The 24728-nt window shown below is 45.7% G+C and overlaps 1 protein-coding gene across 1 annotated transcript; it reads left to right on the forward strand.

Moving 5' to 3' along the window:
- Nucleotides 1–444: 444 nt before the first annotated feature.
- Nucleotides 445–24262, forward strand: LOC146863766 (uncharacterized). Its single transcript, XM_085627938.1, has 3 exons — nt 445–636; nt 9635–9758; nt 21548–24262. Exons 2-3 carry the CDS (start codon nt 9674–9676, stop codon nt 23632–23634), a joined length of 2172 nt encoding a protein of 723 aa, XP_085484064.1. The 5' UTR covers nt 445–636; nt 9635–9673; the 3' UTR covers nt 23635–24262.
- The last annotated feature ends 466 nt before the right edge of the window (nt 24263–24728 follow it).

The following is a 24728-nucleotide window of genomic DNA, read 5'->3' on the forward strand; positions in this document are numbered from 1 at the left end:
TCACTTCCGGTCTTCCAGAATGTTATACATGTCCTGGGCTCCCGGACCTTGGGTGACATCCTTACTACATGAACCCGGGTACCTGCTTCGGCAGCATTAAGGGCTTCGTTTAGAGAGTGCACCTTTCATTGGAGTGGTTAAATATGATTTCATGCACAGACAGGGCTCTGCTATGCGTAAACGATGTGTGAGACCCATTTTAGATTTGTTCGCGTTTGAATCGCGTGTCTTACTCTCACAGTCCGGTCTGAGCTGCACGCGACAGGCCTAAACGTGATCAAAGAACATTTTTGCTCTCATATATTTGCCAAGATACCTCACTGTCTGCTGGCGCCTTGCAGGTGATTGATGGCTTCGGTTCTGTGGAAAAATGTTTTCCTCCCAGACCTCCCCCCTACTTTGCATTGCAGGGTCTATATCTAGAGAGATCTCTACTCCAGTATCACTCACCGAGTGTGGGAGATCCCTCCTGCGTTCACAGCAGAGAGCAGCAGGCAGAGGTGAGACCTGACACCATCACTCACCGAGTGTGGGGGATCCCTCCTGAGCTCACAGCAGAGATCAGCAGTCAGAGGTGAGACCTGACACCATCACTCACTGAGTGTGGGAGATCCCTCCTGAGCTGACGGACAGAAGGTGAGCAGAAAGGATGTGTAAAGGTTTATTCTCTTTGCAACTTTGTGTAGTTTGAATAGATAAAAAAGCAGATTTCACAGCAGAAAAATCTCTGCTGAATGTTTACTTGTGTGGGGAATTTACAGCAAAAAAAGAGAAACTGTATTTGCAACAAATATTTTGAATGAAACGTACATTGCAACCCCTTTTTTAATGTTTAGGGAGCTTGTAGACATGTCAGCCTACAGGAGGAATTCCTCCATCATAAGTGGTCCCATCAACTCACCAACATACTCTGCCCTGATATTTCCACCATGGGACCCTAAGAGGTTAAAACCGCTGCCCTTTCACCTCCAAGTGAGCTGCTCAGATTCTGGCCACCATCACTCCTGACACTATCTACATGGATCATGCAACCCCCTCAAACATCCTCGTCCCACAGCACCACACAGGCCTACAGGATACGGTGATTGAGAATAGGTGCTGTTGAGCACTGTTGTGACAGCCTGCCCCTATGCGCAGTGACACGGTGGCCATATCACCAGTACAGCTCTGCTGAGAAGGTCTGTGCACTGTATTAGTGTCTACATGGCATTCACATGTGGAAGCGTCAGCGCTCCATGGCACTGCGGGTCCACTGAGGCGCATTAGTACTGTCCACATGTAACATGTCAGTGCACTCCTGCAATGCATGTCTGATCTGTTGAGAAATGCTGGGATGGGTCACTTGTGTGTCTTGCAATGCTACTGGGATCGGCCTACACTGACCTACAGCACATGATGCCATTCTGCTGAAATCTGGCACCGCCCTGTCACAAAGTGCCATTTCTGTCCCCTGCTCCAACACACTGTACATACATCAATCCTGGGCCTAAGAGCAGGTGGTGGGAAGACTGCTGGCATTACCCTCTTCTAAGAATACAAATACATTGTCAGCATCTGGCTGCACACATCTGGAGATGTCTGGTAGCAGCACTAGTGAGTTCTATACTACCAGAGAAATGACATGTCACAGATGTTTTCATCACGTCTCAGGTGAGGTGGCCACAGTTACTTTCTGGTTCACAATTTTAAATCAAGGATTAATAGGGCCACCTTCTGAATTTGGGGTATTGCAGGCAAGCCAGATGTGCGAAAAGCTTGTTTTGTAAAACGATTATTTTAGCAAAGTTCTAAGTTTTGTAAATAATCAAAGCAACTATTACTCACTTTTTTGGTACTCAATTCATCAGTTTTAGAATAGTGAAAAGCTAAGCTGGACTAGACAAAACTTCAACTTGTGACATATATGCAACACAGACATCAGCAGCGAGCAGCAAACTCACCAAGGAATCGTGCTGTGTTGCATTAGTGCAACAAAGCGCAACACAAACCCAGGGGCATAGGTGCAAGGGAATTGCGCCACCAAAACGTCACTTGTTCCAACGTTCCGGCTGCACAATGCCCTGCACCATATTTACAAAGTGGAGTTAAGCCACTGTGCATGTCTTAACACCGCTTTGTAAATGTGGTATCCTTTCACGCAGGTTTTGCATGAAAGGGGCGTGCAACGGGTGCTGCTTTGAGCGTTTCGCCACAACACCCACTGCTTTTTTACGCTGCCCCAGATTTACAAGGATGTGTAAATCTTAGGCAGCACCAAAAACTAACACAATGCAAAAGCAGGTGTTAGATTGGTGAAGCGAGGAGGAACATTTGTTGTGCTTTTTCTAAGTCTGCTGAATTCTGCAACACACCTAGAAAGAGCAAAGCGCCAATAATGATTATTTATGAGCAGGAAGGTGTCCCTTTGCACAGTGGCACAACGGTGTCTATATTGGTGGTAGGCAGCTATTTTTAGCGCCAGTGCTATGGAAAACACAGGGGTGCACCATATTCTTGTAAATACGGAGCATCCCTGCATTATGGAAATGACCCAGCGCAGCCCTGCGCCGCACCATTTCCTTATGCATATGCCTGTTAAGGTACTACATGCTCCAATGCAATAAAGCACCCTTTTATACTAGTGCATCAATGTTATGACACACCTGTCCTGACAAGATGGTGGAAACGTGACGGAGCTGAAGAGGTCTTTCCTTGGGTGTTACTTTTCTTCTTCTGTCTTCAGGAATAATGTCACAGCTAAAGTACTCACTGACAATGCAAACATGATCTGTTCATTATCAAATACTAACAATAATTCTGGTAACATTATCTCCAGTCCACATATTTTACATTGTCCCCCAAATCTGACTCTGCTTCATGATGAGGTGGCAGAATGGCGAGAGCTTCCGAACTGAGGAAGTAGGGGCCAGATGTTTTGTTCCTAATAGTAGTGAGTAGGAATGTGATTTACCTCATGATTGAGGTAGGTCGCAAATTGCAACTCACAAGGATTAGAGGCCATCACAGGGATGGTGGGCTGTTGTGGACAGGAGAACACCATGCCTGCGATTGTTTTTGAATAAAGCAATATATTCTTAATGCAGCCTGTATTCCTTAATGGAAACAGAACTGCGTTTAAATAGAGCAGTTCTCTTTTTTTATTTGCTTATGATGTGGCAGTGATCCCCTGGACCACTGCCTACTCTTTAACAAACTTCTTTTTAACATGTCTGACTCCGAAAATGCGCTTAGTGCATAAAAAAAGACATTTTAATGGTAGCAAATACCAACCTGGAGAGGTTGTGTCCATTAAAATGCTTAAAAAAGCAACATGTGCATGTGATGTAAACTTCCTAATTCCTATGTAAAGTGCGGTGATGCCCTTGGGCCAAGTTTGTGCTTTATAAAACTGCAACAAAAATAATGAAGTGCACGTCCTCACCCCCATGGTTAACACACACTGTTCCAGTCCTACATCCACAGCTGGCTGTGTAATGTACAGCACGTAGATATGTAGCCTATTAACACATACTATATTTCGTCCTTTGTCGAGTGACCCAAAGACTAAAGATCCTTGAAAATCTTGGTTTGTATTGACCCGCCAGCCCAAAAAACAGTTTCTTTACCGCATGTCATTTCTGGATCAAGATAGCACATCAAGAAAAAAAAGATTTATGGCCCTTTGGGTGTGCCCAGCAAATCTTGAAATGTTCAAAATGGGCTGTATTCACACAAAATGTGTTGTGTCGATACACTTGAGCTTCTGGTGCCACAGATCTCCCGTGGACATACCTAGGGAGCAGATTCCTGGCACCCCTCATCATTGACAGATGTTGTGACATCTGCGCCAGGTAAACATCTTGTTACACTCTGGTAGGCCCACTTCAGGAAGGGGGAGATGTGCCACTTCTGCATTGCAACCCTTTGCTCACACAGGCCGCACCCTCAGGAGCTCATGACTATCTTAAGTGTAGAGGAGTAAGGGGGTGTAGTGGTGACCGCCTACGGACTCCCTGAAGTCACCTTGCAGCACTGCCCTACATCAAAGTGAAGGGGCGCAAATGCATTGTATTTATCCAATATGAAGCATTCCTGTCCTTTCCCCCGTGCTGGTGTCATTTCAGCAGCCTAGAGCCAGAGCAGGTACCCTTGCACCACGGTGCAAGGGTACCTGTGTTGTAGGCAGCAATTGTTTTTGTGCAGAAAGGACCACCTTCCTCTACAACAACAATCCTGGCAGGCTTTTTCCTCTTTCTATGTGTACTGCAGAATGCAGCACACACGAAAAGAGGAAAAAAGTAGGAGAAATGAAGTTATTTCTCCTCATTGTTCCTCCACTAGGGAGGAGTAAGCATTTGGCACAACTTCAGGTTTACATGGTTTTGTAAATCTGGGGAAGCATCAATACCCATTGGTGTTGCGTCGGAAAACCTACCATGATGCTCATGGAGCGCCTCCCTAGCGCAGAATCAGACAGCGCAGAGATTTGCGCTGCCTTACCATACTCCGCATCTATGAGGCCATTCAAAGCCACAACATCTGGCTTAGCTTGACCTCATAAATATGATTTTGTAGTTTCCAAAAAACTGGCACTACGATGGTGCAAGGGGCTCATAAATATGCCCGTAGATTTTTAGCATAAAAACACCACTAACAAAACAGAACAAATGTTCTGGAAAGGTTGGGTTGGAAGGTAGGTAGGGGAAACGCAGAATATTTAGGGAGGAGGGGAGAAATATAAAAGGGAGAGAACACAGAGGCAAGATGTGGGAGAGAAGCACAACAAGCATTTTCGTAGACAATATGTCTCACCTTTGGGACCTTATAAGTGTTTAGCCATTCAGCACATTATCCTGGGTGCTGTGCCACCAGGGATTGAAGAGCTATAAAATTACTACATACTGGGACTTGCAGATTGATGCAGGAATGCATGCTTGCCCCAGGAAACATTTGTGTACACATTCCCAGGCTTTTTAATGCATAGACAGAAAGGCAAGTGCCTTGATGCAAGTCAACAACACTATAACATTCTGGCCCTCATTACGATGTCGGGCGAACTTGCGTCTGCCTTACACCATTTTGGTGAGGGAACCGCCTGACCATAGTTCGGCGGTTCCACATACTGAATGAGGATGCTACCGCGCTTGGTGCACACGTGCATTTTACAATGGGAGCTTGTGCAGTGTTCCAAACCGCCGGCAGCACAAGCGCCCATCGTAAAATGAAAGTTTTTGCCCATCCCTGCCAGTGTGGCAGGCTGCTCACGATGAGGTGCCTGCCATACGGTGCAGGAATGTGAAGGGGGGCAGCCCAGGTCCCCAGCCCGAGGGCCAGGGGAGAAGGGGGCCATGTGAGGGGCCCTCAAAGTCGCTCTCTGGCAGCCTTTCCATGTTAGAAAGGCCAACATGGGAAGGCTGTCAGAAACCAACATCATAATCCCGACAGCGGAAATGCCGTCCTTAAGGGATTATGAGCGGCTTACGACTGGAGCCCATCAGAACTCAGTCGGTTCCCCCAGACGGTTAACACTCCGACCGCCGACATAATAATTCAGCGGTCGGAATGTAAACTTACCATGTCTGTTGGTAAGCGTCCGACAGGCGGGCAGAGGCTTACCGACAGACATCGTAATTAGTCCCTCTTTGTGCAACTGCATTGCTACAGTATTGAACAGCCTATGAAAATAATGCTTTTTAGTGTACAGACAGAAATATAAGTGCCTCGAGGCAAGTCAACAGCTCTATAATATTCTGTGTGTGACAGAATCACAACAGTATTGAACGATCTATGAAAAAAAGCAGTGAAGTACTTTCTAATGGCGGAGATGCCACAACCCTCCTCCCCAAGACCTGCATTCACCAGGCATCTTTCTCCAGAGTTTTCCATTCAAAACACTGCTCGTACCATCCGTTTACCAGCAGGCCCCTGACTCTGCCCTCTGTCCCAGCCCCTGGGTAATGGGTCACTGGACATAGCAACAACAACAAAATGCTTCCATTTGTTAGGTAGAAGGGCAGTAATGAATAAACAGGGAAGGCATGGGCATCACTTAATCTCCATGCACCCAAAAACAAAAAAATGAATCTGACCTTGTGTAATGTAACTAGAGCTCATTTACAGTGCTCCAAAACCTTTTGGCCACTCAGTTGGTATTATTTAAACAAGGGTCAGAGACAATGCGACAGGAGTTGCCCAATCCTTGCCCTTAACTGTGCTGCAAGGTTGGGCTGCAGAAGGTCCGGTGACCGAGGCTCGCTAAAGGAAAAGCAGCGAAGCGGGGGCAGTTTGGGGGAAATCATTGCACTTTGAAGTCAGGGAAAATAAAAGAGGCGATTTTGAAAACTGCATCTCAAGCGTCTATTTCTTCTCTGTATTTGAACGGTACAGGGAGAATAAGTGATGAGCGACCCAAGCTGAACCACTGAAGACGGGGCAAACAGTGACACGAGCAGGGATCAAAGAAAAAATAGTCTCCCGAATGACCACATAAGCAAAAATACGCAATGTTAACAGTAATTGGGCAGTGTTCTGTGAGACGAAAAGAAACACAAGATTTTATCATAAGTGCAAAGTGCAAGGGTGGTTACTCTCATCACCCACCTATAATCTGTGTGAGTGGAGCCTTTTTACAGAAATAAATATATTGCCTATGCAGTATTATTGGTGTTATCTGGATGTTGCTTTAAGGGGCTTTCAACGGATTTCATTGTAACAGATGCAGAGCACAGCTGAATGAACTGTAGGAGGAAGAGTGAGTGATTTTTGGCTGTATAGGACAGAGTTTTGAAATGAACTTTGTTCAAAGAGGTTAAGGTATTGCACACGATTAGCACATTTAATTATAATAATTAAGTTAATTTGTGTCATAGGTCCAGGGAGTTCAACAGATTAGCTCAGGTCCCTCGCTCCCAATATTAAAGGTGCTCGAGTTTCAGATATTTGCAGCTGTGTGCGTGTTATGACTAGAGCGTGGGCCGATCAACCTGAATTCAAAAGCATACATTGTTTGTTGGCCCTGACTGTTTCTGCACACAATGTTCAGACCAAGGTCGCGGTGCAGGTCTAGGGATGTGAACAACAGACCGTTCTCATGTGAAGAAAAGGCAGGCAAGCAGTTTCATATAATAACAACTATCTGCAGTGTCGTGCACAAAAACAGCAAAAGTGGCAAGATGGCGTTTCTAACTTCTAAGACGCTTATGCTAACATAGCAATGTGTGTATCTAAAACTCCATCTCCACTACACTGTGACATAATTTTGTCCTCCATTGCTTCATAATTCCAGTAGTCCCAAAGCAGTCATCATATGTTAAAAGTGCTTGTGCACGAAGCAGAGAGACTGTGAAGCTTGCAAACTTAGGGGCACATTTACAAACCCCTATCACCACATGAACGTCACTTTTTATGACGTTCCTGTGGCGATAAACCCTTCACCTTATTTACAAGATGGCATTTAGCCACTTAACGTGGCTTCACACCGCCTTGTAATAAGGCCCCCTTTCATGCTACACTTAGCCTGAAAGGGGCATGCAATGGGTGTTGTGATGGGAATTCCAAAGTAATACCCATTGATTTTGACGTTGCCTCCTATTTACAAGAGTGGTGTAAATAGGAGACGGTGCCAACATTAGGACTAGGTAAAACTTGGTCTTAACATGGCAAAACGAGGAGAAATGCTTAATTTCTCCTCATTTTTGCTGTTTCCGCACTGGAAACAGCTCTAACACCCACCGACCATGCACGCAGCCTAGGGGTCATTCTCGACTCCACCCTCTCCATGACTAAGCAGGTCAACGCTGTCTCTTCCTCCTGCTTCAACACCCTCCGCATGCTCCGCAAGATCTACAAGTGGATCCTCACCCAAACGAGAAGAACGGTCACCCAGGCCCTCGTCAGCAGCAGGTTGGACTACAGAAACGCCCTCCACCCAGGTGCCTCGGTTAAACTCCTGAAACGACTTTAACGCATCCAGAACGCTTCTGCACGCCTGATCCTTGTCATCCCTCGCCACAGCCACATCACACCCCACCTTAGAGACTTGCACTGGCTCCCCATCAACAAGAGGATAACCTTCAAGATCCTCACCCACGCACACAAGGCACTCCACAACACCAGACCAGCATACCTCAACAGATGACTCAGCTTCTACAAACCCATCCGCCAGCTCCGCTCTGCCAACCTCGCCCTCGCCACAGTCCTCCGCATCCGAAGAGCGACCTCCGGCAGCAGATCATTGTCCCACATCGCCGCCAAGACCTGGAACACCTTTCCCATCCACCTACGGCAGACCCAAGACCTGCTGACCTTCAGAAGACTCCTCAAGACCTGGCTTTTCAAGTAGTAGCAGAATTCCCCCCCCCCCCCCAGCACCTTGAGGCCCTCACGGGTAAGTAGTGCACTTTACAAATGCTATGATTGATTGATTGATTGGCTTCTATGCGCATCCCTGCCTAGGCTCAACCTAAAAAAGAGAGAGAGCAGCACAGGAGGAGAGAACCAAATGGATGAGGGACAGCAACACAGTGTGGGGGGAGAGAAGCACACAAAGGAGACAGCTGGAAAATACATGCATAATGGAAAAGGCAAGAAGAAAAGAGACATAGCAGTGTGAGGGGGAGAAAAGCAAATGGACAAGAGAGAGCAAGACAGAGTAGGAGGGAGAGAAAGAGTCACATGAGGAAGACAGGTGGAAAATACATACACTCTAGTGGAGTGCATAAGCAAAAATAAAAATGTAGCTCACCTGAAAGTGAGCAGTGCAAGTGAAGATGCTATTACCTAGGAGAGGAACAAACATAATATGGACAAGCCTAGTAAATGAATGAGAAGATAGTAACTGAAAATGACAATAAGGCAAAACAATAATAAGCAACAGGCCAGCTTTAAAGCCACTGTAAAATCTTGGTAAGCTGAAAAAGGTATTTTGCAATCAGAGAGCTTGCTCTCTCTGCTTTGCTTGAACCATAATAAGTAGATATTAGACAGCAAAGAGGTGCAGTGGTGGCTTTGTTATGTTGGAATAGCGGGTAATTTCCTTGGCCATCTAAACTTTAGTTATGAGTTGTACCAGAGTGCAGCCTCTCGCAGATGTCTATCTCTGTGAAAATGGTGACAGAAAATAGCCTCACCTAGAGACAATCCTCAACTCTTGGGTTATGTCTTATATCACAACTCCAGTGTCACAGGTCATAGAACAATGCAGACAGCTCCCTTGCAATATACAAGTTCACCCTGCTTGTCTATAACTCCTTAAAATGACATCAGGGACACAGTTGACACAGGGAGGGAGGTGAGTAGTTACTGTAAACCCTGCTTGTAAATGGGGAAGACTTTTCTGACATTGAATATCCGTCATGGAAGTGGTGGGCAGTAAATGTATATAACCTCTGTTAAACTAGGAAACAATGCTTCTGAGACAGTAAGGGGTATGTGTTCAGTCTCTAATCAGAATATTGGAGCTCTTCAGGGGAATGGATGAGCCGAGGTAGAGGCAACGTCCTGCAAACTTTATTACCTTTCCAAGAACAAATTTCCATCTCTTCAAATTTTAGGCCCAATACTGTTCTTGATAGTCGTTGCTTCAGATATTTAGGGTTTAAAGTTGTCTCTGTATCCTACATAAGTGATAAATGGTATTTACTGCTTTCCTATGCAGGAAGAAGACCCGGCTAGCAGATCACTCAAACCTTGCACCATGGGGACCCGAATACTGATTTACTCTCTGGTCATCGTGCTCTCCATCTTCGAAAGTTCCTATTCTGGTCCACTTGACATTTACAGTAAGTTTTCTGCCACAGGAGTCTGAATTACTTTATGATAAAGAGTGACTTCATGCAGTGATAACGGTGATCATAACACTATTAGACACCCTCCCTCCACAGCAAGAGGGCTGAAGGCCATCTCACCCTTACAAAGAGTAATCAAAAGAAGGGATCATGGACGGAGTGATGGAGATATTCTTTGGAGGTACCTTAGATTTCATGAATTCAATGCCACACTCCACATATGCTGCAGCTTGCAGCTTGAATGATGTCTCCATAGTACCCATGCTCTTGGTTGGTGATGATCACAGGAGGCTTTATTCTCTGAGCTGCTTTACCTAAGGTTCAGGAGTTTGCACCCGATTCAGGACCACCATTTTCCTGCAGGTTGTTTCCCACACTCAAATTTCTCCTACTTTAAAGAGGTTTGATCTACTGTGTTTAACAAATTGACACAGCAGAAAGTTGCGCCCTTTAGCATCTGTTAAATGGGAGCTCCGTTGCCACTGAACCCATCTCTTTTCTGGGCAAAAGATAGTACCCTATTTAGAAAATCAAGTGTGATCCCAACTGATCACCTGCTGCCTGGTTTGCTGCCTGCTGCCGCAACCCTACAAGAGAAGGGCACTTCTTCTGTTCCCCACAGAATTCCTCCCTGGAGGGCCCCCCTTCCTGCTGCCATTCGGTCAGCCCGGGTAGGTCCCCCAGTTCAGCCACTTGTTCCCCTGTAGGCTCCAGGGCATCCCCCTCAAAGAGTGCCTCCTCCTGGACCATGGGAACAGTGGGGGTCGGTTTCCCACACCCCCTGCATCTTCTCTTACTGGCAGGCACCTGGGCCACTGTTTCATGCCCCATGTTCTCTTGAATACCTTTACTGGCTACCATAGACAGAGTGGTCACACACAGCCACTCAGGTAGACCCAACATCTCCAAATGCGCCTGGCGCTCCACCTCCTTCAAGTGGGAACTCTCCAGGTCATTCCCTAGCAGACAGTCTACAGGCATGGATGGACTTACAACAACCTTCAAGGAACCTGAGACCGCTCCCCATTCAAAGGGAACCAGCGCCACCTTGCAGAGGTGCACTGAATTGTCTGCTGACATTACAGGGTGAAGCACATCGGGAATTACTTGCGCTTCAGACACCCACTGACACCTGACAGATGTCAAACTGGCTCCGTTGTCCCCCCGAGCCTCCACCCTCCATCCATTGATGGTCACCCACTGCCTGTACTTTTTAGTGTTCTCAGGCAGAGAGATTTCCTAGACCATCTCTCGATCCCCTAAGGAGACCAGGGTCATAACTGCTTGCTCCTCCCCATTCCAAGGACTCAATTCCTCCCTCAACACTACACTCACTAAACCAGGTGTTGGAGCACCAGTGGGTGCAGATTACTTTTTGGGGCATTTAGGGGAAATATGATCCAATTTTTAATAGAAGTAACGCATAGGAGGACCTTGGGGCTCCTTCTTGCCCTTGGAGGCCCAGGCCCTCTTGGCCTTGGGGGACTGGGACTCTTTCTTGGGGGAACTACCTTGGGGCCCTTTAGAGGACTCCTTGTGGTTACCCTTGTCCTCCCCCACCTTTGGGAGGGGACCCTGCATACTCTTGGCAGTGGTACTACCAATCCCCTTGTGGACCCGGGTACTAGTCCAGCGGTCCACCTCCTCAGCAAGCTTACTGGGATCAGTCAGCTTACTTTTCAATAGATGCTGGCGCAGCTCTGGGACACACAGACTACTCAAGTGCTCCCAACTGATTAAATCGCATAAGCCATTAAAATCATTGATGTTGGTGCCCAGCATCCTTCAATCCAGTGCCCGTGTGTACTCATTCATACATTCTACCCACGTACAGGATTCTAGTTTCTTGGAGGTCCTGAACTTCTGCCGCCAAATGTTGGAGGCCAGAGTCCCAGTCCCGCACCACTGTCACCAAATGCAAGAATTGGGACTCCACACTCAACGTTAAGCCAAGTAAGGACACTGTTGGAGATAGCTCTGCTCACCCGCTTAGTAGCTTGGCATGAGCAGCCAGGTCTATCTCAAAGGCACAAGTATACAGTATGTGCAACCACACCCACCCCTTCCGCCAAATGTTGGTGGCCAGAGTCCCATTTCTGCACCACTGTCACCAAATGCGATACCTGGGACTCCCCACTCAACATTAGGCCAAGTAAGGACACCATTTGAGATAGCCCTGCTCACCCCCTTAGTAGCTTGGCACGAGCAGCCAGGCACATCTCTCGAGTGTACAGTATGTGCAACCACACCCACAGCAACCCACTGGTGACACCACAAATGGACTCCACACAAGTTTAATAAAGCAAGTATAAACGTTATATAAAAAGATATATGATCAGACCACACGATACAAACGCCAACATATAATAAAGGGTAATATTCATTCCGGCTGACTGGTAGGTTCAAATCCCAACCACTGCATTCAAAATGCTATGCTGGTCGCACAGCTAGAATCACACATGTTGCAATGGACAAACAATAGTGCGTTGCATAATGATACAATCCTGTGCTAGGCAAAGGAGAAATAATACAATGTGTAACGATACACCCGGTACCTTGAAATTGGAGAAATAATGCAATGCGTACAGCTACAATCATGTACTGCGCAATGAAGGAATAATGTAATGCGTCACACCCCAATCACGTACTTTGCAATGAAGAAATAATGCAATGCGCACCGCTACAATCATGTACTTTGCAATTAAGGAATCATGCAATGTGGGCTGCCACAATCCTGTACTTTGCAAGGGAGAAATAATGCAATGCGTAGAGCTACAATCGTGTACTTCGATATGCAGAAATAATGTCAGGCATCACAAGACAGTCCGGCAGTTCATTAGCAGCAATATTTGCAATGTGTATTACGACAGTCAGCCTCTTCGATAACAGTTGCCCCCACAAAGATCAACGATGACATAAAGTACAGCTTCCCACTCTGGCCCCAGTACTGCCACTCCTTCCATTCCAGGTAGTGAGTTATAACTCGAGATGGCAGATGGCATTATCACTCATTCTATCCTCCAAACCAAAGCAGTGCACAGACTCCATCAGCAGACATTTAGAATTACCGATCAATCTGTGGCACCAGCACTGAAGGGGCAGTGCTTAATTTGTTAAAAAACTAAATGCCATGGACCCCCTTAGGAGGCCACTTATCCCATTGCTCCTGCCAGCACCGCCAACGACAGAATCAACACAACCACCGAACATCACACCCTACAAGTGTAACAATTCAGGCTATTCGGGGACCTCGAGGCTATGTGAATTACTTGGGTGGCAAGTATTAGTCGACTTATTAAACACCTGTTGTTCTGATCTTCTCTAATTCAGACAAACGGTGCCAGCATGTGGTTGGGTGCTTTTTCGTTGGTCTGATTGCAAACAACAACCCAAATATTAATGGTCTGTCTGATGACCTCTCATGATCCAAAAAGGGCCTGTGGACGGCTTGGTCACAGTGCAGGGATGTCTTCTATGAGTCACTGTAAATTAATATTGTTTTCAGAATGAGGTCTTGAAATAAATATTGTGTCATAGATATCATCCACAAAGTTATACCTCCATTGGAGTTGGTAACAGAAAAGCTGCACTCGCATGGGTCAATATTTTTGTAAACAATATTTAGGACACAATATTAATTTCAAATGACATTGTGACCCACCGTCCCCTTTAGATTCTGCCCTGTATCTTCTACAGATGGAACAGGTTCTTTCTACGCTGGTTAATATTTGTGGTATATCGATTGGATTGATACATTTTGCAGTACATTTTGAATTGTGAGTCTCTTACACATCCGGCAAAGCATGTATAATATTATACATTATAAACACACTTAAAAACCTCGGTGTGAATGATCCATGGTACAGAATGTAACTCAGCACCTGTCTCCCTGTTTGAGATTGTAATTTACATTAAGGTTGGATGCACTGGATGGGATCTGATGAGCCATTAATTGTAGAGACCAGAGGCCCTGTTATATTTTGGGCGCTCTTTCCTTGTTTGCACCACGGCGCACCATCAAACTGGTGCACCATGCACAAATGGGGAAATTGTGCCCAATTATGTTGAATGCATTGCTCTCAGGGCAACCGTGAAATCGTGCTGCCCTGGCGTCAGTGAATTCAAGCGAAATACTGAGCGACTGCTCCAAAACCACTCTATGTTTCACTGTGCAGGGGAAACCCCCCTGCACTTTCAAGAGGAGAGAAACATCATGTTAGACCTGGGGGTCGCTCGTTGGCTGAAGTGGGTACCTTAGGCCAAATAGAGACCCTTGCTTCTACATCAAGGAAAGGAAGGACACCTTCTCAGACAGCCCCCGCTCACCCACTTGGTAGCTTGGCACGAGCAGCCAGGCTTATCTTCAAAGCAAGTGTTTAAAATATTTGCAACCACGCTCTCAGCAACTCAATGATGACACCACAAATGGACTCCTCACGAGTTTCATAAAAACAAGTATAAATTTATATAAAAATATATACGATGAAACCACATAATATAAATCCAAGATATATGTATTTGTAATATTACTCCTGGGCGGTTATTAGGCCAGCAAGCCCTTGTAAGTTCTGGCGATATTAATAAGCAATTCTTAATGATCCACTGCAGTCATAATACAATGCTATGCAGTTCGTAATGCAAGAATCAGGCACTTTGCAATGTAAAAATAATGCAGTTCGTTATGCAACAATCAAGCAGTTGGTAATGCCAAAATAGTGCAATGCGTAACACAACAATCAGGTAGTTCATTATGCAAACTAATGCAATGCGTAATGCAACAATCAGGTAGTTTGTTATGCAAAAATAGTGCAATGCGTAATGCAACAATCAGGCAGTTCGTAATGCAGAAATAATGCAATGCATAATACACTAATCAGGTAGTTTGTAATGCCGAAATAATGCAATGCAAAATACACTTCAGGTAGTTCGTTATGCAGAAGTAGTGCAATGCGTATTATAACAATCAGGTAGTTTGTAATGCAGAAACAATGCAAAGCGTAATACACTCAAGCACCGATCATGGTGCCTTAGGCGGTCTCTCCGGCCCTTGTACTGACTCGCAGTCAGCGTCCATCAAAGATGCCCCCACACGGGTATGATGTAGCTCCGCATTCCGGACCCGATACTGCCACTTCTTGGCAAGTACGGGCTGCGATATGAGCCGAAGCAGAGGCTCGCTCTGCAGGAATGGGAGAGGCCAAGAGTGTCCCTCTCCGAACCCGCACCCTGCCCTAGGCAGTGACATATGTTACCTGGGAGGTGCAACCTCGCTCTCCTCTCCTCGGGCCCTCCCTCGACGGGGTTGGTTCGAGGTCCCGCTCTGGCAAAGGCGGGCTCAGGCTGGCGGCTCAGCTCCTCTGGGGCTGCTGGTCTGGGCCGTTGGTGCTACGAAGATCTCAGGCTGCAACAGGGCACACGCACACAGCGTCACTGAGATTCACTTGGGCTTCAGGTGTGCATGATCACAGGGCACTCCTCCCGAAGGTCTCAGGCTGCACGAAGCACATACACACAGCATCGCTGAGACTCATTTGAACTCCGGGTGCACACGATCACAGGCCGATCCTCATGAAGGTCTCAGGCTGCACAAAGCACAGACACACAGCGTCGCTGAGACTAACTTGGACTCCAGGCGCCCACAATCACAGGGCAGTTATTACGAGGGTATCAGGCTGGAAAAAGCACATGCACACAGTGTCGCTGAGACTCTCCTGGAAACTTTTGTGCTCCTGAGTTTCCGCAACAGGGAGCCAGCTCACCTTGGGCCCTTGGGCATAAGTTACTTCTGGACACAGCACACAGCAACGTCCTTTCACCTTTCAAGCAAGGGGACACAGCACACATCAAAGTCCCTTAAGCCTCTCCTTGGTTAAAGCGGCAAACCGCAGGCCAGCCCCAAAACACACAGCATGGGTCAGTCCTTTTCTTCAGTCTCTTCAGCTGTCTCTTCCTTGGCAAAGGTTCCTCTTGACCACGAAGTGGTTCAATCCTTTACAGACTTGATCACTTAATTTCTCCATTCAAAAGTCCAGGGGTTTCAGCTCTCACAGTTGTACCCCTAAATGGCTTAGAAGTCTTTGTGTTCAGGGGGGCACTGACCCCTGTTCATACCAGTTCTGGGTGCCTCCCTGCCAGTGACACCTTCCTTTGATTGGTGGGGTTCTGGATTCTCAATCAATCAGGAGATGGGACCATTGTTTTATGGCAGCAACCCAGGCCTCTTCACCTCTAGGGGCTACTTCTCCCCCCTACACTCCAGATGCAGGTCAGCCTGTTGCTGTCTCACCTCCTCTCCTCGGTCAAGACATTCCCCAGATCCTATCACTTTCAAATCCAGACACAGACAGTCAATCCATAACCAGGCAGAGACACACAGAAATGTTAGAGCACAAAAACCGAGCCACTTCTAAAAGAGTGGTTTCTAAACACACAATGGACAAACCACCTGCATAGATGTGGAAAAAGCAGTTGATGCAGTGCACTGGGCATTCCTTGATCGTACATTAGTAACATTTGGTATGGGGCCTAAATTTCTACTTTACAGAGCACCCACTGCCACAGTCAGGGTGAATGGAATGTCATCTTCAGCATTTCCCATTGGTCAGGGTACAAGCCAGGGGTGCCCCCACTCCCCATTTTTATTTGCACTCACCCTGAAGTCTCTGGCCTGTGCCATTCGTTGCCACACACGAATACAAGGTTTTAGAATTACCCCCACCAACTAGGAGGAAGAAAAGATTACCCTTTACATGGACAATGTCCTTCTTTATGTCAAAAATCCCTGTAATACTATCCCTGTTCTGTTTGATACAGTAGAAGAGTATGGGAGACACTCTGGGTATAGGATCAAAAATCTCACAATATACAACCCAGGCGAGATCTCTGCGGGGCTGTCTTTGCCCGTTGATTTGAAAGTGATCTCCGACGGCTTCCAGTACCTGGGTATTTTTATCACTCTGCATAAGGAACTTTGCAGGCAACGTAACCTTGGGAAGGTAATCACAAAATTCAAGCAAGACACTGAGAGATGGAGGGACTTTTCCCTCTCACTCCTCGGGAGGACCACTATTTTTAAAAGGATCACTTTGCCACAACTACTGTATGGTCTCCAGAACACGTACCACTCGCTCTCATGAGTGGTGTTTACTGGGCAGCAGGGAGATATCCGGTCCTTACTGTGGCAAGGAGGTCATCTCAGATATAGCTCTGGAAATGCCACAGCACAACCCCTACAATGGTGGAATCGGGCTGCCGGACATAGAGGCATACTATTGGTCCGCACATCTAATCGATACCAACAAATGGCTACACAGGGCACAGGATCATCCCACACACAGGTTAGACAGGGATGTGGAGGGGCCACATAACGAGTTGCACTACCTCTATAGTGACAAGGGGCAATCCACACTACTACCAGAGACTCAGGCTATCCTGGAGTTGTGGGACAGACCAACGAAAGGAATGGGATGGATGCAACAAGTTACAAAGAATACACCTCTCAGGGCGGGGTGATGGTTTAGTGAACTGAGAAAATTAAAGGGATTCAGGGCAGGGGATCTATTGGCCATATCAACGATGGGTGATTGTGGAAAAAGGCGAACTTAACACCGGGTCCACGTTCAGTACAGAGTATGGGCTCCATAGATCTCAGTTTCTCAGATATGCACAATTACGCCATAACTGGCAGACAGATGGAATATTGTGCACTGACTTACCCGAATATGCTCCAATGGAAGGGAGATTGCTACAAGAAGAACTTGTGAAGAAAGCAATCTCTACCACCTATAAAACAATAATCATTAACATACCAGACAACCTTGGGAGACTGAGTGAGAGGTGGGAGAGCGACCTGGGAAGCCTGGAAGTCATTCACTTGGAGGCGGCACTTATGCACCCTAGGTAAGTGGCCATTAAATCTAGACTGCACCTTGTCCAATACAAAATCCTACATAGGGTATACTATGACTGCATTGGATGGGTAGGGTGGGGATGCCATACTTCCTTAAATGCAGGAATGTCAAGGGGGACTTCTACTACACAGTGTGGGTTTGTCCCCCATTGCAGACATACTGAAAGAGAGTGGTGGGGAAGCTGAAGAAGACTTCAGGGGTAGCCCTGCCAGTGGACCCTGGTTTCATCCTACTGGGGATCCCGAGCGAGGTTGACATTGATAGAGCCCAGCTACTTTTTGCTACATTGGATCTGGCGATGGCCAAGAGAGATGTGGCACGTTGGTGGGGAGTGGAAGAGATTCCCTCGATACAGAAATAGAGGAGGGGGCTGGACCTCTACATGGCCGCCGATTGTACAACATATACCAGCAGGGGATGCCCATGTACATTTTATAGAATATAAAATGTGTCTGCACCCACATTATCACCCACCAGCCACACCAAAACCATTACTCAGAGGAGCCATCACAAGACTACTTATACACCCACCTGGTCATGATGAGTTCTTGGTTAGGATGTGATACTGGGGTTAGCAGATTGTTGTGCTATCCATGGTCTTTCAAAGGAGCACATAAGTGCTGAACGCGTGCTGTCCATATTGACTATAACTCACGAGACATAAGTTAGTGTTTTGATGTCAATATGTTTTTGCTGTTTACAGAAACAACATTAAGGTGGGTATTGAAACCTGTATGGAGGGAGATGGCTCTCATACCTGGCTCTTTTTCCTTCAGTAGGGGACAGCTTCCAAGTAGAGCAGTGAACCAAGAGGACAGATGAGAGATGACAAGAAAAATAGTAAATGCTCTTAAAAGGACTTCTGTTCCAAGCAAGCTCAGATGTTCCACTTTGGAAAATAACCCATAAATAGGAACATACAAAACCATTTTTTAATATATGTTCACACTAAAACATGTCAACACATGTAAATTAGTGAAGTCAATATAGCTGCTCTGTCTACGAGAAGGGAACCTTTGGCTTAAGAAACTGTGGATACACCAAGCAGTCCTGGCAGGCATGATCTCCAAAGGAACATGTCCATTCAAGCAGTGGTGATGCTCGACCTGTGGACTGATGCCACTACTTTGTCTCAATGATTCCCAGTGCCGGCAAAATATAAAGAAGGGTGCACATACACAACTTCATTTAATGTTCATGGATTCTTCCTTTACACAGTGTAAAATGTCTTCCGATGCCTTTGCTCTTTTTTCAACAGTATATGATTCCTCCTTTTTCATGGAGGCATCTAAGTCCCTTATAACACGTTTCACGTTTCCTTTTCATTTCGATGGGTCTGAAAACAGCAAACACCATCACCATAAAAGTTACAAGACACTCACCCTTTTATACAGACATTTTGACTGCTGAAATCTCCATGTGAAAATCCAGGTGCAATTAATAATGGACAAAATCTTTATCATCACTTGAGTTGGTGTTACCCCTAGCATCAGTAACTCTGGCTGTGGGAAATACTGCCCCATTGTCTGGTCTTCTCATAATGAGAGTCTGCAATGGATTGTATGTGATACCACAGTAAGTTTGAATCACTAAACTGAGGTGCTGCTGAAGCTGATGTCTTTCAGACAATCCTCATTACTGTGTGTCAGAGTCAGTATCAGCCTCTGATGCTCTGGACTGTATTGTGTCAGGCATATCCTGCACTATGTCTACTAGGTCCATGCCTGGTATCACTAGGTACAATTGTAGTATACATATGTCTGGTATCACTAGGTGCATGTGTAGTATGCCCATGTATGTTATCAGCAGAAGCATGTGTAGTATAAGCAAGTCTGATATCACTAGTTACATGTGTAGTATGCTCGTCCCCTGTATTACCAGGTACATGTGTAGTATGCCTGTGTCTTCTGTCACTAGGTACCTGTATAGTATGCCTGTGTCTTCTGTCACTAGGTACCTGTGTAGTATGCCTGTGTCTTCTGTCACTAGGTACCTGTGTAGTATGCCTGTGTCTTCTGTCACTAGGTACCTGTGTAGTATGCCTGTGTCTGGTATCACCAGGTACATGTGTAGTATGCCTGTGTCTTCTGTCACTAGGTACATGTGTAGTATGCCTGTGTCTTCTGTCACTAGGTACCTGTGTAGTATGCCTGTGTCTGGTATCACCAGGTACATGTGCAGTATGTCCGTGTCTGGTATCACTATCTACATGTGTATTATGCCCATGGCTGCTGTCACCAGGTACATGTGTAGCATGTACATGTGTCTGGTGTCACATGGTATATGTCTAGTATGAACATACCTCCTGGTATGAAAATTACACATTTGCACAGGGGTCGATTTTCTACTCTCTCCTTTTAATAAAACTTTCATCTTGAAGCCTGGGCAACATTGACTTTTTCTAGGCTTGCTTGAGTTGAAGTTTCGCTTATATTTTTTCTCGTAGAAAATATTATTTCCCTTGGGAAATGCCTTACCTGACACCACTTGAAGTCTGGGGTGTTCTTCTTACCCAGGAAATGTATTCTCACTCAACAGGAAAAAACCTCCAACCATTATTAGGATGAGCTGCAAATCCTGGTACTTCTCTCGTAAATGGTTTTTACAAGTGAAAATGACTTTGTGGAGTGGGATCAGTACATCTATTGTGTGTATTATGTCTATGTAAAGTATGTCTGGGTGTACTAGTATTTTTTAATGTCTACTATGTATCTGTCTTTTCTTAGGATCCCCATGTCTACTAGTATGCTTAACTGTTTCTGACACAATGATGACCTCTTAGTCACAATCTCCTAACCAGAGGATACTCCTCTGTAATGGCGGAGGAGCGTTGCCTCACTGCTCAGAGCATGGCCGGACTGGGAACATAAACCAGCCCAGGCAATACTGCTCGACCGGCCTGGGGGAGGGGGGGGGGCTACTGATAGAAGAGCCACCCTGGAGGGGGGTGGGGGGAGGGTTGGTGCTAGTTTCAAGCACAGCTGCTGCGTTTGTTACAGGGGGGGCGATATTGCAGCACTGCCCCATGGGTCAAAAACCGGCCCCCACCTTGACGGCCTACCGGGGAAACGCCCGGTGCCCACTACGGCCAGTCCAGCCTTGGCTCAGCACCAGCAAATGAAAAATGAAATGATAATAAAACAATTGTATTATCATTTTATGTTTCATTTTCTGACTGAGTGAGACAATGCTACAAGTGCAGGGTGGGGCAGGGCTGGGCCATCCTCCATGGACAGCAGGGAGGAGTGGTGGGCAGTCTAAGTGCGCATGTCAGTTTTTGCTGTCCATCTTTGGATGGCCAAACCGACATACACACTTAGATCTCACCTTCACTGCGACAATAACTTATGCCTAGGTTATGCTTCCATTTTGTAGTAGTCCCAATTTCAGTCAGGGCATGCAGATACATGAAATAAGGCATCACAGTGGGAGCAGCCATTGGACAGGATGTGCACTTGTGTCACCCGGAAGAGATTATATTCTCTATCATCTCCATTGCATGCAAGAGAAATAAATTCATCTAGATAGTTATGCTATATTAATGAAGTGTGCAGAGCATTTATTTGCCCATGCTTTCTTGCTGTTATGTAGTGTAGAGAAAATGTTCCATTTGTACCAAATAAATATCTTTTCAAATGAGAAGATGAACCTTGCTCCTACTGTCCTACAGGTGAAGTCTAGTTGTGAGAGCGATTACTTCAGCAGCAGGATCGGAAGATTATTTTTGTTGGCATTGAATGTCTGAACTAATGTGAGAACCCTTCCAACTGGACATATTTTGCACCAAATTTTTGTTGTTACCCCTAGTGTTCTCTCATGCTTAATGGTCACTGAGTTAATTAATACAACTTTTCTGGAATATGTTTTCTCTAGGACTCAAGAGGGAAGTTGACTGTAAAACATCAGAGTCTAATCTCAAGGATGCCGTCAGGAGCGTCACTAAAGCCCAGGACGTGAGGGCGGAAAATGAGCTGATGATGAAACCCTACGCCAACTGGGAAGAGTTCCTGATGCCCGCCCCCATCTCCATCGCCATTCTGGGAGAGCTGGCCGCCATTTCATCAGCTGGAGGGGACTTCTCTATCAATCTGAATCCACCAACAAATGGATTCAAGTACATGAAATACCCAGAGTCCTTTGCTGCCACCCTTATGCAGGTCTGCAATAAAGCCTGGATTTCCTTCAGCACAGCAAACAAAAACATGGATCAGATCAGGCTCCTCACAGGTTCCATGCCCAGTGCTAATAAAGAAATAGTCACAATTCTGTTCCAGAACACTGCTATTGTGAATGCCCTGCTCCCGAAGCGCCTAAGCGCTTTGCTCAGTGTGTCCAACGAGTGCATATCATTAGCGCAGTCCGTGGAGATGAGTTTTAGTGAAACCATTCATCTAGTCCAGGAGGTGCTTGAAGCTTGTCTGAACTCCAAGAGGGGCTACGAGAAGAAGCTGACGGATGTGACGATCGCCCTGGAACAGCTCACCATAAGAGAAGCATCTTCAAAGAAATCTGTGGAAATGGCAGAGGAGTTCAAGAAGACCACTGAGACACAACTAAAGGATGCCTCAGATGCTTATAAGCATGCTATGAATAATGTGCCCTCTGTGTGGGAAACCATGGCTGCTAATTTTGTGGGTGGCATTCTTGACGGACTGTCTATCTCTTCAAACAATGGTATGGACAGAAGCACTGACACGAGCAGCCCTGCTGGTGCTGCTGGCGCAGGAGATGTGAAGTCCACACATGCGACTAACAATATTTGCTCCAAGTCCAATCAGATGACCGCTATCACAGATGACTTTCGAAAAGTCTTAGACAGTAAGGAAGAAACTATTAACATGAAGATTGTTTACGATGACAGAGAGAACACAGTGACAACAAACTATGTAAAAAGACTGATATTGACTTTGAAAAAGGATATAGAGGATGAAGCTGAGTGTAAAGCACAAACACTGATGGACGCCATTTTACAATCTGGTGTTGATATGTGTGAAGACTTGGAAAGAGCAGCATTATCCAATAAAACAGACGAGAACTACTTAAAATTACTTGCTCAAAACATAAAGTCAGTAATTACCAGGTCACTAAAAGTTGATACTTATTGTAAATCAGCGACTGACGCTCAGCCTTTGCAGCAAAAGCCACCGAATGCAGCCAAAAGTGAAGGCAATGTCGGCATAGGCACGCAGTCGGCACAAATGGCACAGGCACGAGTGGACCAATCCCTACTTCAATTAAAAAAAACTCAGGACATGTACAAGGAATCCTTTGAAAACCTTAAAAAAGAGAATGAGAAACTAACAGAGATCCTGGTTGAAATGAGGGGCCATAATCTGGAAAAGATTGATTTTGAAACAGCTAAAAATATGCTCATTAAAGGATTGGACTCCCTGGGGAAGGTGAAGGAGCAGTGGGAGAAGATGGTCCGCTTCTTCCAGATGATATCCAGCCTCATCGGGTCCTGCCTCTCAAAAGAAGTCAATAAATTAGTGGAGGACGCCAGATCTACGCAGAACATTCCCAACTATTCCACTGATGCCTTTGTGAAGGACATGTTGTACAACCGAGCCTTCAAAGCCAGCAGTGTTGCCCACTTAGTCAACATGATCGCGTCTACCTACAGCGAGGTGTCCCAGCGCTACCTGATGGACCGCGTGAGCGCATTAGGACGACTTCTCACCATGACTCCCTCAAACCCACAGTTCCAGATCGAGCGTGAGAAGTTACAAAGTGGCTGTGCAGAGGCACAAAAATCAATCCAGGATTTGGTGATTGCAAAAAAAGAAGAGTTTGACATGAGTGTGGAGGCGAGAGTTAAAACGATCAATTGCCAGCTGGGCGCTGCCATCCCACCCATGCCAGCAGAAGAAAAGAACCGCATCAAGGAGGTGGTAAATGCAGGGGTAAATGCTGCAAAATGTTCAAAAAACACGGATCTAGACATATCTGGATTTTTCTAAGAGGGCCGACATATTCTCTCTAACTCGTGTTTAATTCTTTGAGCTTTGACTTGAACAGGATTGAATTGGATTCAGTGGGTGTAAATGTTTCCATTCCAATGGGTGTAGGTGGCAGGCAGTCTACAGTTGGTGTATCAAGTCTTTCGCTCTAAATACAGGCCCATTCATTTGAAATATCTCTGCCTTGGATTAAAAGATCTGTTAAGTATCTCTGTTCTTGACGCCTAAAATTAAAAGACCTCAAGATACATTTATGTTTGAATTTTAGGCAAGTCACTTACCTTTGTTCTTGGACTCAGTAGAGTCTCAGATATGGTGGCCTTTGATCTCAAAGTGGTGTCAGGTGCCTCTGAATGTCTTGCCTTGCCCTGACCAAGAATTCTGCATTTAAAGCACCACTACCTCAGAACATATCCCTGCATAGTAGATGGCTTCTAGATCAAGACCTGCACAGACCCAATGTGTTAAGTAGGAGTTAATCATTGTGCTTTCTGTATGTTATCATTCTTCAAAAGTTAGCTAAAACATGTACACCAACGTCTTTGTTTTTTATCCTGAATCATGCATGTGCTTTTGTTCCTCGCTATTGTGATCTGTAAATCAATAAAGTTCCCTGCATATGACTGAATATTGTTTTCAGTTCCATTTCTTTGGTAGGTAGGTTTTCTTATTTGCACATTTGTGGCCACATAATTATTCAATTCATTCAATCAGCACTTGCTCATTTTAAGGCACCAAGGACTGAATGTTAAAAAAATTCCAGGATAACTAAACTCACTCTAGTATTTGTTTATTCATGTTCGATTAATAAAAAACATTATATGTGGGTGAACTGGATGACACCATTGCCTATAACAACAGCCAGTCAGTAATGAAAAGCCACTTAAAAAGTTTTACCAACAGTCATTAAAATCGTTTTTTTTTGGAAAAATTAAAATAATAAATTCGACAATGTTTTCTTAAAGATAAGACGAAGTGTATGAGTGGAATGTAGGCAGTCCATAGAAAGTTACAATGCTCATTGAGTTTAACAGGTGGTGCGTCAGGATGTGCATCTGGGCAGATGTTCATTGGTGCTTGAATGATCCTCCGCA

This window comes from Triturus cristatus, chromosome 2_1 (assembly GCF_964204655.1).
Source record: "Triturus cristatus chromosome 2_1, aTriCri1.1, whole genome shotgun sequence".
Classification (NCBI taxonomy): domain Eukaryota; kingdom Metazoa; phylum Chordata; class Amphibia; order Caudata; family Salamandridae; genus Triturus; species Triturus cristatus.